We start from the raw sequence: 13175 nt of genomic DNA on the forward strand, positions 1-13175 counted from the left end.
GAGCTCGCCAGAAAACAAAGGGCAGCTTGTTCACTTTCCCCACATGAACAGCTCATCTTTGAAGGGATGCGGGAAGGCTTTTACAGCTGTTTAAAAAGGCAATGGCGGGACACTGAATACACCTTCCTTCCGAATTATCCCCGGGCCGTGGAGGGACTGGAGAATTTGTACAAGGCTGTAGAGCCTTGTTAAATCTGCCTGGGGACCGGTGACTTGGTGTGTTCCTTGTGAACTGTGTTGTGAACAAATAAGACCTCACTTTTACTGCTCTTACCCCCTCAGCTGTGATCACGCTGCTCCTTCCCTCTCCTTTTCCCGGCCCCTCACAGCCTCTTCCTCCTCTTCCCACGCCCCTTCCCGCCCCTTTTAACGCCCCTCACTCTCCGTTTCCCCGCCCCTTTTCCCTCCCCTCACAGCCCCTTCAAGCCCCTTTTCCCTCCCCCTAACACTCCCTTCCCTCCCATTCTCGCCCCTCACGGGGCCTTTTCCCACCCTCTTCCCACTCTATCCGCCCCTTTTCCCATCATTTCACACTCTATCCTCCCCTTTTCCCCACTTATTTCCCACTCTATCCGCCCCTTTTCCCATCATTTCCCATTCTACCCGCCCCTTTTCCCGCTGGTCCCGCCCCTTTTCCCACTCGCCCCGCCCCTTTTCCCACTCGCCCCACCCCTTTCCCACTTGTCCCGCCCCTTTTCCCACTAGCCCCGCCCCTTTCCCACTGGTCCCGCCCCTTTCCCCACTAGCCACGCCCCTTTCCCACTGGTCCCGCCCCTTTCCCCGCCCATTCCCCCTCAGGTAGGGGCGTTGTTTCCCGCCCCCTCGCGTGGCCCCGCCCCTTTCCCCGCCCCTCACTGACGGGGTATCCCTGCGCGGGCGGCGGGTGCTCCGCCGCTGCCGAGGCCGCGGTGCCGCCTCAGGCCCCGTGTCCGTCCGCCCGCCATGGCGGCGGCGGCGGGCCCGGCGCGGCTGGTGCGGTGCGGGCAGAAGGACGAGCTGTACCGGGCCGGGCTGCGCAGCGGGGCCGGCACGGCGCTGCGGGGGCTGGCGGGTAATGCCTGTGGGGGGGTTGGACCCACCCCGAGCCCTCCTGGGTGTTCCGCAGCCGCCCCGCGGCTGTGGATGGGGGTCGGAGGGGCAGGGGGCTGAGGGCGGGTCCGGGAGGAATTCCCGGGCAGGGCGGGATCAGCGCGGGTCTGGGGCAGTGACAGGCGCGGCCCCGTCCCGCAGGTGCCCGGCCGTGGCTGCAGTGGCGGAGGGAGGTGGAGCTGCTCTCCGACGTGGCCTATTTCGTGCTGACCACGCTGTCAGGTAAACCCTCCTCTGTCGTTTATCAGTTCTTATCGTTCCTATCAACATCTGGAAGCTGAGGGGCCAGCTGTGCTGGTGGTCACCACCTGAGACTGCCAGCGGTTGTTTTCTGGTTTGGTTTGGATAAATGTCTTCTGGTAAATATGAAAACACGAAGTTGTTGGGGCTAGGTTCAAACACACTTTACCAACACAGATAGATATTCTTCTAAAACATTTTTTTTTATTTTAAAGCAGGAATAGATGAACCATGAAAGGTATCCGTGCTTTAAGCCTAAAGCTGGGTGTCACCATGATAGTTATCTTATTTCAACAGAAAAAAATAACTATTTCCAAATTCCAAAGCCTGAGCTGTGGCCTGTCCGCACTGCTCACCACATCCAGAGTGGTCCTGCAGTTCCCTCTCACCCTGCTTTGTGTTGCACACATTGTTCAGGTTATCAAACTCTGGGAGAAGAGTACGTGAACATCATTCAGGTCGACCCAAGCAAGAAGAAGGTGCCTTCCCTCCTTCGCCGGGCCCTCTTCATCTCCCTGCACACCGTGGTGCCCTACTGCCTGGAGAAGGCTCTGATGCACCTGGAGCACGAGCTGCAGACGGAGCCTGAGGAGTACCGGAGCACAGAGAACCCCCCAGCACTTGGGGGCTTCCCCAGCAGGACCTTAATCCGCAGCTGGGTTCGGAAGCAGGTTGGGGAGCTGACGGAGCAGCAGAAGAAAAGATTCTCCCAGGTTGTGTATGTCCTTAAACAATCCGTCCCTCTGCTGCACCGGCTCCACCTGGCCGTGTTCTACATCCAGGGCACCTTCTACCACCTGTCCAAAAGGCTCACAGGGATCTCCTATGTAAGTGGTTTTGCTTCAAGGTGTGTCCGCTGCAGAATTTTGGACTCTTCTGGCCAAAATGTGGAAAAGGGCATAAGGCTGTGGTTGATTTTACAGGCAGAGCAGAGGGGTGGGAGGGAAGGTTTTGCTTTTTGTGGGGGGTGATGAGTGCCTGCAGGCAAGAGGTTACAGGTAATAAATATGAATGTCACAAGTTAATACCTGTGTAACTTCAGTGTGTCTGCCACAAATACACTGGAAGTGAGAGGGGACTTGATAAATGCATGGGAAATACAACTTTGAACAGCACCCAGTAAACATTTAGGGAGCACTTTTCTATATGAAAATAATTTTGTATCTTTACAAAAAAAAAAACCAAAAAAACACAGCCATACTGGCCCAGAAATGTGTCAAGACACAAGTTCTCAACAATTCCCAGCATCAGTGTGGGGAAGAGGTGTCTGTTTGCTCTGAGATATGTAAGAAAACCAAACAAATTAAAGCTGCAATTTTTATGAGTAGACAGCAGCTAAATCCAGCCTGACTGAAGGTAGTTACACCTCCTGAGAGACAGCTAGTTGAGAAGTCCTAAAATACCAATTTTTTGGACATAATGAGAATCCGAAATCAAGTTCATTGCAGATAGGGAGATGGGGAACGGTTTCCTAACACCACAGTAATAAAACATCTTTCTGTGAATTCTGTAGCTGCATTTTGGAGGACCACAAGGAGAAGATCAGAGCATCCGATCAAGTTACAAGTTCCTTGGAATAATTTCACTCTTCCACCTCGTGCTGACCATCGGAGTTCAGATGTACAGCTTCAAACAGAGGCAGAGAGCACGGCAGGAGTGGAGGCTGCACCGCAACCTCGCCCCCCAGAAGTAAGAGTGGTTCTTACTTCCTAGGAAAGAGGTGGGAAGCTGTCATGAACAGGGGTGACCAGTTTAGGTTACAACCTGATGTAATTAATTAACTAATTAGCAAAGCTAAGTCCTCCGTGCGCTGTTTTGCACGCATCTTGGACTTCTTGCTTCAGTGTTTTTGAGACCTTCATGCAAAGGGTTGATTCTTGAGCCTGGGGTTTACTTCAGGCTGGTGTCACCCGGTCTATCTGCCAAGCAGGGTAAGCGCAGTTAACCCCAGTGTGTTAATTAATTGTGTTAATTAGAAGCACGAGCGCGGAGGCGGCTGCCGGGCGCCAGTCGCGCTGCACGCTGTGCCTGGAGCAGCGGAGGCACAGCACGGCCACTCCCTGCGGGCACCTCTTCTGCTGGGAGTGCATCACGGCCTGGTGCAACACCAGGGTGAGTACACAGCCCTCACACCCTCAAAGTGTCCCCCAGCCTGGCCAACGCCCCCCGAGCTGCCCAGCACTCGTGGGGTGTTAAAATAACAATGGCAATCACGTAGGTGAGGCCAGCACCTTAAACTGGGCTGGCTCAGGGAGCGTTGTACCACAGCTGGGACTGAAAAGTTGTATTCTGAAAGTAGCTGAGCAGTTCTATTCAGATTTTATTAAATAGAACTGTAGATATGTCCATCTTCCCCCTTTTCTTTCTGTAGGCAGAGTGTCCACTGTGCAGAGAGAAGTTTCATCCTCAGAAGCTGATCTACCTACGGCACTACCAGATGTGAAGGAAACCTCTTCTGACTCCTGACAAGGGCCCAGCTCACACTCTCATACTTCTCCTACAGCTTGAGTTGGTCCAAGAAAAGGCTTTATTAAACTGGAGACTGCCTGTGCAAGGTGGCACTACATCCCTGTGTGACAGAATAAAGCTATTTCTGCCTCTGCCATTCTGGCTCTTCTGATGTAGCTCTGGACCACATTAAAAATGGATTTCTAAAACATGCTTAACACAAGTTTAATCGTTTTCTTCGTTTTGGACAATGGAAAACTCAAATTCTCATTCTCAAAATACAAGTGTAGATGAGTCACCCAGTCCTCCATAACATCCTTAAGGTATTAATTCCATTATTTAATCTTGGGACTTCCTTTTTCCTGTTTAATCGTGCTGTCCATGCTGTGGACTTCAGGGGCAGAGAGCAGATGCTGTACACAAAGCCTGAGTTTAAGTGCAGTGGGAGTTGTGGTTATAAATGCCACGTGCCACTGTGTTTGCAGTAAAGCAATTCTGTCATTTGACAATCTGTGGAATCTGCTTAGATCAACAGAAATAACAAATACAAGGCCCAGTAATGCAGATTGTGCACACTGATCTGTTAACACTCAGCTTCCAAACTCAGGTTTTTCCACCACTATTAGTATTGGAGACTTTTCAGCAAGTATTCCACACACTGACAATCTGCTGAAGCTGCTGAATTCCATTCAGAATCTTCCAAGAGCTAATTTAAGGTTTTCGTACCTTCTGCAAGTGAATGCTCCCTGAAGAGTTGAAAAAGGCATTGCATGAAGGTAAACTGAGGGCAACCATTCTTGAAAAGGAGTCGTAAATAGTGTTAGATCAAGAGATGTATATAAAGATAGAGAACAAGTAAAGGGGAACACTGTCTTTTAATAAATTTTGGAATTAAAAAGTCACTTAATAAAACTGCAGTTGTATCACATGAAAAAGTTTACATGCAGGTCATTTATCTCTCATTTTTTTTCCCCCATAAAAAAAGAAAATCTGAGTTAAAACCCCCACCACTGTCTGTTCTGGCCAGTTTGGGTACGTCCTGTGGGGCTGCATGAAGTCAACTTCAATTATTCAAGAAACAGTTAAGTACGAAAGAAACTCCGACTAATAACAATTAAAATATATTTTTTTATAATTCCAGGTCCTCAAAGGAAATTGTGATAGAGTTTGAACAAAGTTCTGAGTCATCAGAAGAGCCCAATTTTAGCATCTGCTGGGAGATGGAACAGTGAAACTGGCATTAAAACCCAACATAAATGAGTTGCTTTAGAAGCTAAATCAGTATTTTTGCCCTACTGCAAACCCCATAATTTAGTAATTTCTTATTCCTATCTATATTTGTTTGGTTATAACTCAGTAATACCATGCATTTAGGAAACTGGCTTAAGTTCTGCATCTAATTTAGGTCTACTGAATTTTTCTATGAGAACAGCACACGGCCATGAAGCAGAAAACAGCATCACGTGTGCCAGCTTACACTTTCCTCCACAGATGTGCACAGCACTTCAGGGTGATGTTGAGCAGGAGAACTATGTAAAAATATCCAACTTTGGGCCATTTACCTCTCCAGTGCAACGGATCTTGAAAGAAATACTTTATCCCAAATCCATGGGATTATCCGAAGTTGCTCCAACTTCTTACAAAAGAGAATAAACTCAATGCAATTTGGTTAGAATGCCAGTTTCCTCGAGAAACTGATATTTCACATAAAAATAGCAAGATCCTCATAAAATGAAAATTCAACTGCTTTGTCACCACTCTGTTAATCACTTTTATGAAGAAAAAAGGCATTGTTACAATGGCTCAAAATCGTTCCTTTAGTGAGCAGGAGAATTGGTCAAAAGGTTGATTGCTTCTTCCTAGCTAGCAAAGGTCTTCCCCACATCCTCCTTCCCTTTGTATTTCCTCTTGCCATGTGTGAAGGGTATATATCTGTACTTTATCATGTGCTGCAAAGAGAAAACAGCAGTTGTTGAGGCAAGGAAGTTAAATAATATTTAGAAAAAATGGTTTCTAATACACACTATAAATTACTGAGTCCTCCAGAAAGAGAGCTCTCAGTAAAGGTAATGAATAGTTAATTCTACAGCAGTTGAAATCTGAATAACAGGGGTATGAGAGCAGTTTTGTACATCTCAGATTTTGGGTTACCCCACTAATTGTACACTACAGTGAAGATTGGTGATTGGGTACTCATTCTTTACAAACCTTTCATATTTAATTTACCACTTTGAATCACACTACCTGTCCAAAATCCTGAATGTCTGGGGAAAAAATTATTTTTTTAAATACTAACAAACCACTGGTAATTTGTTAAAATGGCCTGAATCACTTGCCTGTGTTCTTTCCCTTTTCCCCATCTACTTTCTCACAGTACCTTGTGAGAACTTCCCTTTTCACCCACCAGAGACGGTTCAACACCTCTGAAATCCAAAATAGGCACAGGGGGTGGATGAAAACCTGCATCAAACCCTGGCACTGCATTCTAAAGCCAAAACCTTCTGAAAACAAGAATAAAGTTTTGTAAAATCTGCTCAACACTGTAAACATGCCTCACCTGAACAATGAAATGATCAGATATTAGTTATTGGAGTTCCTCCAATAAAATAAGTGTCTGCAGTACATTTAAGCCCTGAACTGCCCTGAATGGGCAGTTTAGAGCAATGCTGGAAATCCTGACATCACAAATTCTCTGCTCTTGCCAAATTACCTTGATTTGCCTCTTCATAGTGATACAAAATAGCATAATGAAGTACATCACAAGGATTGGCCAGAACACAGGAACGTTGAAAGCCTCAAAGAATGTACAGGCCATAGCAACCAGGATTCCTTTAGTGGCAGAGTGCCTGAAAAATAACAGTAACAATTAATGCTTCAAGCCCAGTTACCACTAATGCCATGCAGACATTTGTATTTTTCAAAAACACGTCACAGGCAGATGGATCCACTCACCAGAATTTGAATTCTGGGAGCCTTCTAATGAAAGGCCGAAATTCTTCATTTTGCCTTGTAGGTAAGGAAGGGCCATCATCTAAAAATAACAGAAAAGAAACCAAACCACAAACCTCCTCACAGTAGTTTTTTTACACTATTCAGACTCCAGTATTACTTTCTATCTTAAGATAGAAAAAAAAATCACGAAACAAAACCACACCCAATTTCCATTGTTACACATGGATTCCAGTTAAGAGTTGCTGGTTTAATGTGAGTTCACATAGATTCCTTAAAATAAACTTAACATAGATTACTTTAAAGAAAATAGGGAATAGGAATGCCAGGCCACTTTAGTGACTATGGGGAGAGCTTAAGTCACATAAACTTCCTTTCAGAACACAGAAAACTAGTACAATATGGAATATATTCAAGTCTCATGAAAAAGGACAAATTTTAAAGCAACTCTTGATGTTAAGTTGCATAGATATTTTTCAGGTCCAAAAAGAATGCAGTGCTAAAACTGCATTATCTTTACACTACAGTATCAGACAAAAGGAGCTGGAAGCTCAACCAAGTTTCAAATGATGGTAAAAAGAACTTTTCCTCCTACCTGAATCTTCCATTAGAGAGGGGTCTACCTTTGGCGACAGGAAAGCTATGAAGAGGTTGAGGTGGTAGATTCCCAAGGCATATGTCACAATGTACCAACCCTGCACACGGAGGAACACACAAGGGTAAAATCCTCCTGAAAATCATTTGCTGACACTGATTTTTTAACAAGATTAAACAACCTGGGGGTTTTTTGCTTCCTTGAGAAGCTTTTCTATGTCCTCGTATTAACTGAAAGGTTTGTGGGCTTGTATAAATGTCAGGAATTCCCAGTGATCAAAACAAGACTTAGAAGATGACAGGAGAGCAAATCTCAGTCACAAATTGAACATGAAACGTGTCTGGCACCCAGGCTCTCTGTGCTCAAGTTGTGGACTTCAAAAGTAGCAAAGAGCATAAAACCATCCCTTTTTTAATCATCTTTGCAGCCTTCAGTGTCTGAAATGTTCCTACTGCTATGACCTGTAAAGGTTTCACATTCTGTAACCTTCAGTTTTTGGGAATAACAGTTCCCAAGTTCTTCTGCAGACTGGCATGGAACAGAAACATCTGATCAGTGGGGAATAGTCTGTCCCTGGCCTGCAGGGAGAGAAACGCTGACAAAGCCATTCCTGGTGGTTTTCACGACAGAAAGGAACCCCTGGCTCTCAGCATGTCGTTACACAGCTTTACTATAAAAGCAAAAACTTAATTACAAGAGTTTCCACAGATTTATTTTGTGATTTCACACTGCCATCAGATGAACATCTTCACCTATTCACACGTTTTTCTCTCTGCAGCAGCAACTTCCACACCCAAAGGATGTGTTCTCTCTTCAGGCCACACAATTTACCCTCTGCCCCGTGCTGAACAATACCACACACGATTCTAAAGTAACAGCACACTTCAAAAACACTCTTAGAAACAAAATCAGACCAGCAATAATACCTGGAAGTACTGGAGCATCACACCCAGTTGTCTTACCTGCAGTAAATAAACTCTAATCATGTAGATAAAGCTCAGCCCCAATGTTACAATCCATCGCACTGCGGTGTAGGGGGTGGATTTGTCTAACCAGGACTGGTAGATCTAGGAGCAAAAAAAAACCCCACAAAGTGCACAGTAAATAATAAATACTGTAAAATACTTGATGCACAATGGATAAAGCTCATTTGAGGGTAGTATGGGCAAAAGAAAGTATTTGGGAGGAGTATTTTGGGAAAGAGAATAACATCAAACACTTGTATTCTTTACTATAAATAAATTACACAGAACTATCCTTACAAGCTTCTATATTTTTACAAAAGAAAATAAAATCCCTAATGCTTAGGGCATTGTAAAGCAATTTAAATTTTCTGTATTTTATGCAAGTTGTTTCCCTTAAGATGAATTTGAAACAAAATGTGAACTTACTCCTCGTTTCTAAGAGTAACAACTTGTTTTCAGTGTGCAGTGTCACACATATACCCACTAAATATTCCAGTAAGCCATTTATTCTAAGTATTTATCTATTTTAAAAAGCTTCAAAAGAAATCTTTTGTATAGACTGTAGCATTTCAACAACCCAGGCAACAAAGCAGAGTTCCAGAAGTGAGATCTGCTTCTACACGAGTCACAAAAATCCTTCACAAAACCAACCTGTCCAAGTCTTGAGAAAAACCTATAGACCACGGAAGGTTTTCCATGCACAGACTCCCCAATGCTGTCCCCTTCTGACATGGTGGCTGTGGAAACAAAACATGGAACAAGGGAAACATTAAAATCCAAAATCTAAGCTCAGGGAGGTTTACAGCACATTCTCTGAGCCAGCATTTACACACAATATTCTTCTGGCTTGTCCTGTTTGAAACAAATTGAATGAAGTGTTCTTAAAGAGAGGACATTTATGCCAAAATGAATGAAGATTCCTTGTCCAAGAAAGCAAAGAACAGGGTGTTTTACAAAGGCAAGACAGGGCACAGTGCGTTTTGGGGAAAGAAATAAAGAAGTCCATGAGGAAATTCAGGAAGAGCCCATTGGACATTGTCACCTTGCCAAGGTACAACCCCCAAGCAGGGAGACAGGAACTGCAGCTCCTCCCTCCTGCCACCTCAGTCTCCAGAGGCAAAGAATAAATCCAGAGTAAGGAGACTTTTTAAAAAAGCTGCTTAGGATTTTAAACACTGAGTAACTACACAGTGAAGAAATAAATTCAGGACTCTGCACACCAGTGGTTTCAGCCTCTGCCAGAGCAACAAACCCAAAATGCTGCCCACGCTGGAATCATTCAATGAGTTTCTCTGTCTCTTGAACACCAAGAGCTGAGCAGTGACAGAAAAGTTTTATACAAGAGCAAAACTGTACAGCCAAAGGGCCAAGAGCCTGAACTCAAATTAAAAAATTACCAAAGGGATTATTTTTCAGTCCATGCTTCTGCTACCAGTTGAAGAGCTTCACTTTTCTTATCAGTGAGTTTTATAGCTTAAAGATAAAAGCCAAATAAAGTGGATCCTCAGCAGAAACCTTTTGCCACATCACCAAGAGCAATCCCTGGCTTTACTTCCTGGAATGTTCCTCTGGGGGTGGGACCGTGCAGCTCTGGGATACTGGGAGTGCATCCAGCCCTGCCCCAGAGCCTCGGGGGGAACAGAGCTGTGAAAACATTCACAAATGGAAAAGGAAAAATTAACTGTCTTAGAGGCTGCACAAAATATAAGATCAGGGACAATCTGAGGAGGCACTTAAAGCTGTGTATTTTTTCTGAAAACTACATCCTATGGAATAATTAAAAAGCAGAAAAAAGGAGCCCTGTTACTTCAAAAGCTAAGGGGACTCATTAGGAGGCTTCAGAAGCTGAGTCCACTTTGATTCAAGCTAGAGTTAAAAGAAAAGAATCCAGTAAAAAGTCATATAATACACACACTTTTCCTTTACAGGCAAAAATAATTAATTATTCTTCTCCCCACACTCTGCAGGGCAGAAATCGTTCAGCGTTCTCAGCTGAGCATCACTTGATGCTTTATTTTGGGGTATTTTTTAATGTCCTGAAGTATAAAGCTGCAACAGAAAATTATTCAACTAATTAGAATCACACAACAATTTATCAGAAACCAATGAAAATTCTCATAATCTCTAAATTAATTCTACAGATACCTTCACAGCAAATATGGGCTACAAGCAGATCTCAAATTACAATCTTGGAAATGTCACCCTGTGCAGAGCAAGTGGAAAATCCTGTGTGTGAGGCTACTGAGGGCTTTATGCTGGAGCAGGGATTTTGCCTGGTGTAAAACATTCCATTCTGTGTGATTATGGATGATTTTTTATCATGCACACAGTTCTTCCAGAGCAGACCAAGAAATACAACAGCTCTACTGCAGAGAAACCTCTCTGGGGCTCGGTTCAATCACAACTCACAGACCAGAATTTAAGGTAATATTTCTTACCACATTAAAACTTTGCTGGAGGAACACCTGTAAGGAACAATTATCCAGAGCAGGAGCTCTGAGGGCAGTTTGCAGTTAAGAACTCTGGGTTGTGTTGCTTTAAGGAAATGATTAAACCTTGACAGACGCAGTTTCTCTTTCACAATCATGGAACCATGGAATGGTTTGGGTTGGAAAGGACCTTAAAAATCATCCCTAAAGATCATCCCATCCCACCCCTACCATGGCAGGGACACCTTCCACTGTCCCAGGCTGCTCCAAGCCCTGTCCAGCCTGGCCTTGGGCACTGCCAGGGATCCAGGGGCAGCCACAGCTTCTCTGGGCACCCTGTGCCAGGGCCTGCCCACCCTCCCAGGGAACAATTCCTTCCCAAAATTCCATCCAACCCTGCCCTGTGGCAGTTTTAAGCTGCTCCCCCTTGTCCTGTCACTCCAGCCCTTGTGAACAGCTCCTCTCATCTGCCTGGAGCTGTAACACCAGACTGGGACAGCTCTGCAGCCACACACAGAGATCAACACAGCCAGCGAGGGAAGGGTTTGCTGCCCGCACAGCTGACACTGCTACCAGAACAAAACCCCACTGCAGCAGTGTTCTCTGCTGAAAACACCACGGAAGAGAAGGAACGCCCGGAACAATCACGCTTCTCCTCACAATTGTTGTGGTAATTTCATTACAAACACATCTGATCGCTGTTCTGAAAAGCAGAACCTCCGGCAGTGAGAATATTTAATTTAAGCCTCACATCGTCACACGGAGGTAGAGAATTTGAGCACAACTCTGCTCGTGGTACAGATTTTTAAATTGAAAATATAAATGAAGCAAAAATACATTACTCATTCAAGTTACGTTATCTCACAGAGGAAATGTCTTTGAAGAGCAACACCCTAAGGTGATTTATTATGAACTGGGTGAATGGACAACCACGGGGAAACAGCCCATTGGTGGCTCAGATGGGTTTTTCACACTAAAAAAAAGGCACTGGTTGGTTTTACCCATTGCAAGAGCAGCACCTGCGCTTCTCGCTTGTGCCCGCAAGCGGGGACTTCCCCCGGCCCGGGCTCTGCTCAGCTCCGGCGCGCCGGGACACGCGGTACAATGAACGGGGGGAGCTGCGCTGCCTCGGAGCGGGGCGGGGCCGGTGAGGCGGGACAAGAGCCCCGGGAGGCCCCGGGAGGCCCCGGCCGGAGCGCCCAGCCCGCAGCAGCCCCCGCGCTCCCGGAGGGGCCGCTCGCTCCAGGCCCCCGCCCGCCTGCCCGCGGGTGTCAGCGCCGCGCCCGGCGGCCCGGAGGGGCCGTGCCCGCTCCCGCTCCCACCCCGCTCCAGCCGCGGCGGGTCCCGGTACTCACAGGCCCCCGGGCCGCTCCTGCCTTCCGCTCCCGCCCCTCACAGGCCAATATGGCGGCAGTACCGGGAGCCACTTCCGCTTCCGGGGTGCAGGGGCGGGGCACGGCCCGGGTGCTGCCCCGCTATTGGCCCCCGGCAGCGGGCGGGGCCGCGGAGCCGGGCGGGGTGACGGGAGGTGTGCGCGGTCCGTGACGGGAGGTCGGGCAGCGGGCGGGGCGGTACCGGCGGGGAGCTGGGAGGGGTGTGTGTGGCCTGTGAGGCGGGATCGGGCGGTACCGGCGCGGACCGAGCACAGTATAGGATGGGCCGCGTGCCGCTGAATGGGCCCTCCCGGCTACCCTGAGGGGAGCAGGCCACACCCCCCGCGTTCGCGCAGCCAATGGGAGCGGCCGCTGGGGCGGGACAGCGCCGGGCGGGGATGAGGGGGCCGAGGGCGTGGCCGAACCGAGCCCAGCCGAACTCAGCCGAGCCCGAACCGATCTCTAGCGAAATTTGCCGAGTCCAACCGAACCGAGCCGAGTGCAGCCCCCTCACAGAATGAGGCGAAAGCTGTTGAAGGATTTAAAGCTTTAAGGAGTTCAGTGTATTTTATTTCACGAGCACGTGAACGTGTGGGCATCAAAACCAGTAGGAGAAGACAAGAAATGCTCGTTACTTGGAAAAAGAGGTGACACAAACACCCCTACACGTGCTGAGGTGCGTTTGTTCCCGTGGAACAGAAATACTTGATGAACGAACCGCAGGGTTCATCATTTATTTATTTTTATTTGAGTTCCACAGTTCTGTACCGCCTTTGGGCACCACTGGGCGTCTCTCCAGCATCTCTTTTGGGGCTGAAGCAGTAAATTCTTCAGGCTCTGTGGCTGAAGCATTTAGTACCAAAGTTTACACTCAATACGTGCTTAAAAGTGACAAGATGCCAAAAAAAAAATAGTCCTGACACTTCTGAAAATCTACTGATTTAGTAGACATAGTATGCAAGTATATGAGTATACATAATTACTTCATACATATAATAAATAGGTTTAAATCACATCATTAATATACATATGATACTATATAGTTTATTAATATATTTATATTATTATATCAAATATAGAACTAATT

General features: G+C 46.5%; 2 protein-coding genes across 2 annotated transcripts; one reads left to right on the forward strand and one right to left on the reverse strand.

Annotated features, from left to right (window-relative positions):
* Positions 1 to 841: 841 nt before the first annotated feature.
* PEX10 (peroxisomal biogenesis factor 10) lies at positions 842 to 4000 on the forward strand. Its single transcript, XM_063417190.1, has 6 exons — positions 842 to 1051; positions 1231 to 1311; positions 1747 to 2156; positions 2843 to 3018; positions 3306 to 3441; positions 3701 to 4000. The coding sequence occupies exons 1-6, from the start codon at positions 943 to 945 to the stop codon at positions 3770 to 3772; spliced, it is 984 nt and encodes a 327-aa protein (XP_063273260.1). The 5' UTR covers positions 842 to 942; the 3' UTR covers positions 3773 to 4000.
* Positions 4001 to 4633: 633 nt separating this feature from the next.
* Positions 4634 to 12207, reverse strand: RER1 (retention in endoplasmic reticulum sorting receptor 1). The gene is made up of 7 exons (XM_063417191.1): positions 12071 to 12207; positions 8938 to 9023; positions 8284 to 8388; positions 7322 to 7421; positions 6730 to 6808; positions 6488 to 6623; positions 4634 to 5726 (listed from the first exon to the last, which is right to left on the reverse strand). The coding sequence occupies exons 2-7, from the start codon at positions 9016 to 9018 to the stop codon at positions 5637 to 5639; spliced, it is 591 nt and encodes a 196-aa protein (XP_063273261.1). The 5' UTR covers positions 9019 to 9023; positions 12071 to 12207; the 3' UTR covers positions 4634 to 5636.
* Positions 12208 to 13175: the final 968 nt, after the last annotated feature.

This window comes from Prinia subflava, chromosome 21 (assembly GCF_021018805.1).
Source record: "Prinia subflava isolate CZ2003 ecotype Zambia chromosome 21, Cam_Psub_1.2, whole genome shotgun sequence".
In the NCBI taxonomy this organism is placed as follows: Eukaryota; Metazoa; Chordata; class Aves; order Passeriformes; family Cisticolidae; genus Prinia; species Prinia subflava.

What these genes read in the sequence shown, in the direction of transcription:
- PEX10 (XM_063417190.1), top strand. Translation starts at nt 943, where the DNA reads ATGGCGGCGGCGGCGGGCCCGGCGCGGCTGGTGCGGTGCGGGCAGAAG. An exon ending in CGCAACCTCGCCCCCCAGAA is followed by an intron (nt 3,019 to 3,305) that starts GTAAGAGTGGTT and finishes TGTGTTAATTAG; the next exon opens with AAGCACGAGCGCGGAGGCGG. An exon ending in CGGCCTGGTGCAACACCAGG is followed by an intron (nt 3,442 to 3,700) that starts GTGAGTACACAG and finishes TTCTTTCTGTAG; the next exon opens with GCAGAGTGTCCACTGTGCAG.
- RER1 (XM_063417191.1), bottom strand. Translation starts at nt 9,018, where the DNA reads ATGTCAGAAGGGGACAGCATTGGGGAGTCTGTGCATGGAAAACCTTCC. An exon ending in TTTTCTCAAGACTTGGACAG is followed by an intron (nt 8,389 to 8,937) that starts GTTGGTTTTGTG and finishes TTTTGCTCCTAG; the next exon opens with ATCTACCAGTCCTGGTTAGA. An exon ending in CTCCCAGAATTCAAATTCTG is followed by an intron (nt 6,624 to 6,729) that starts GTGAGTGGATCC and finishes GTTATTTTTCAG; the next exon opens with GCACTCTGCCACTAAAGGAA.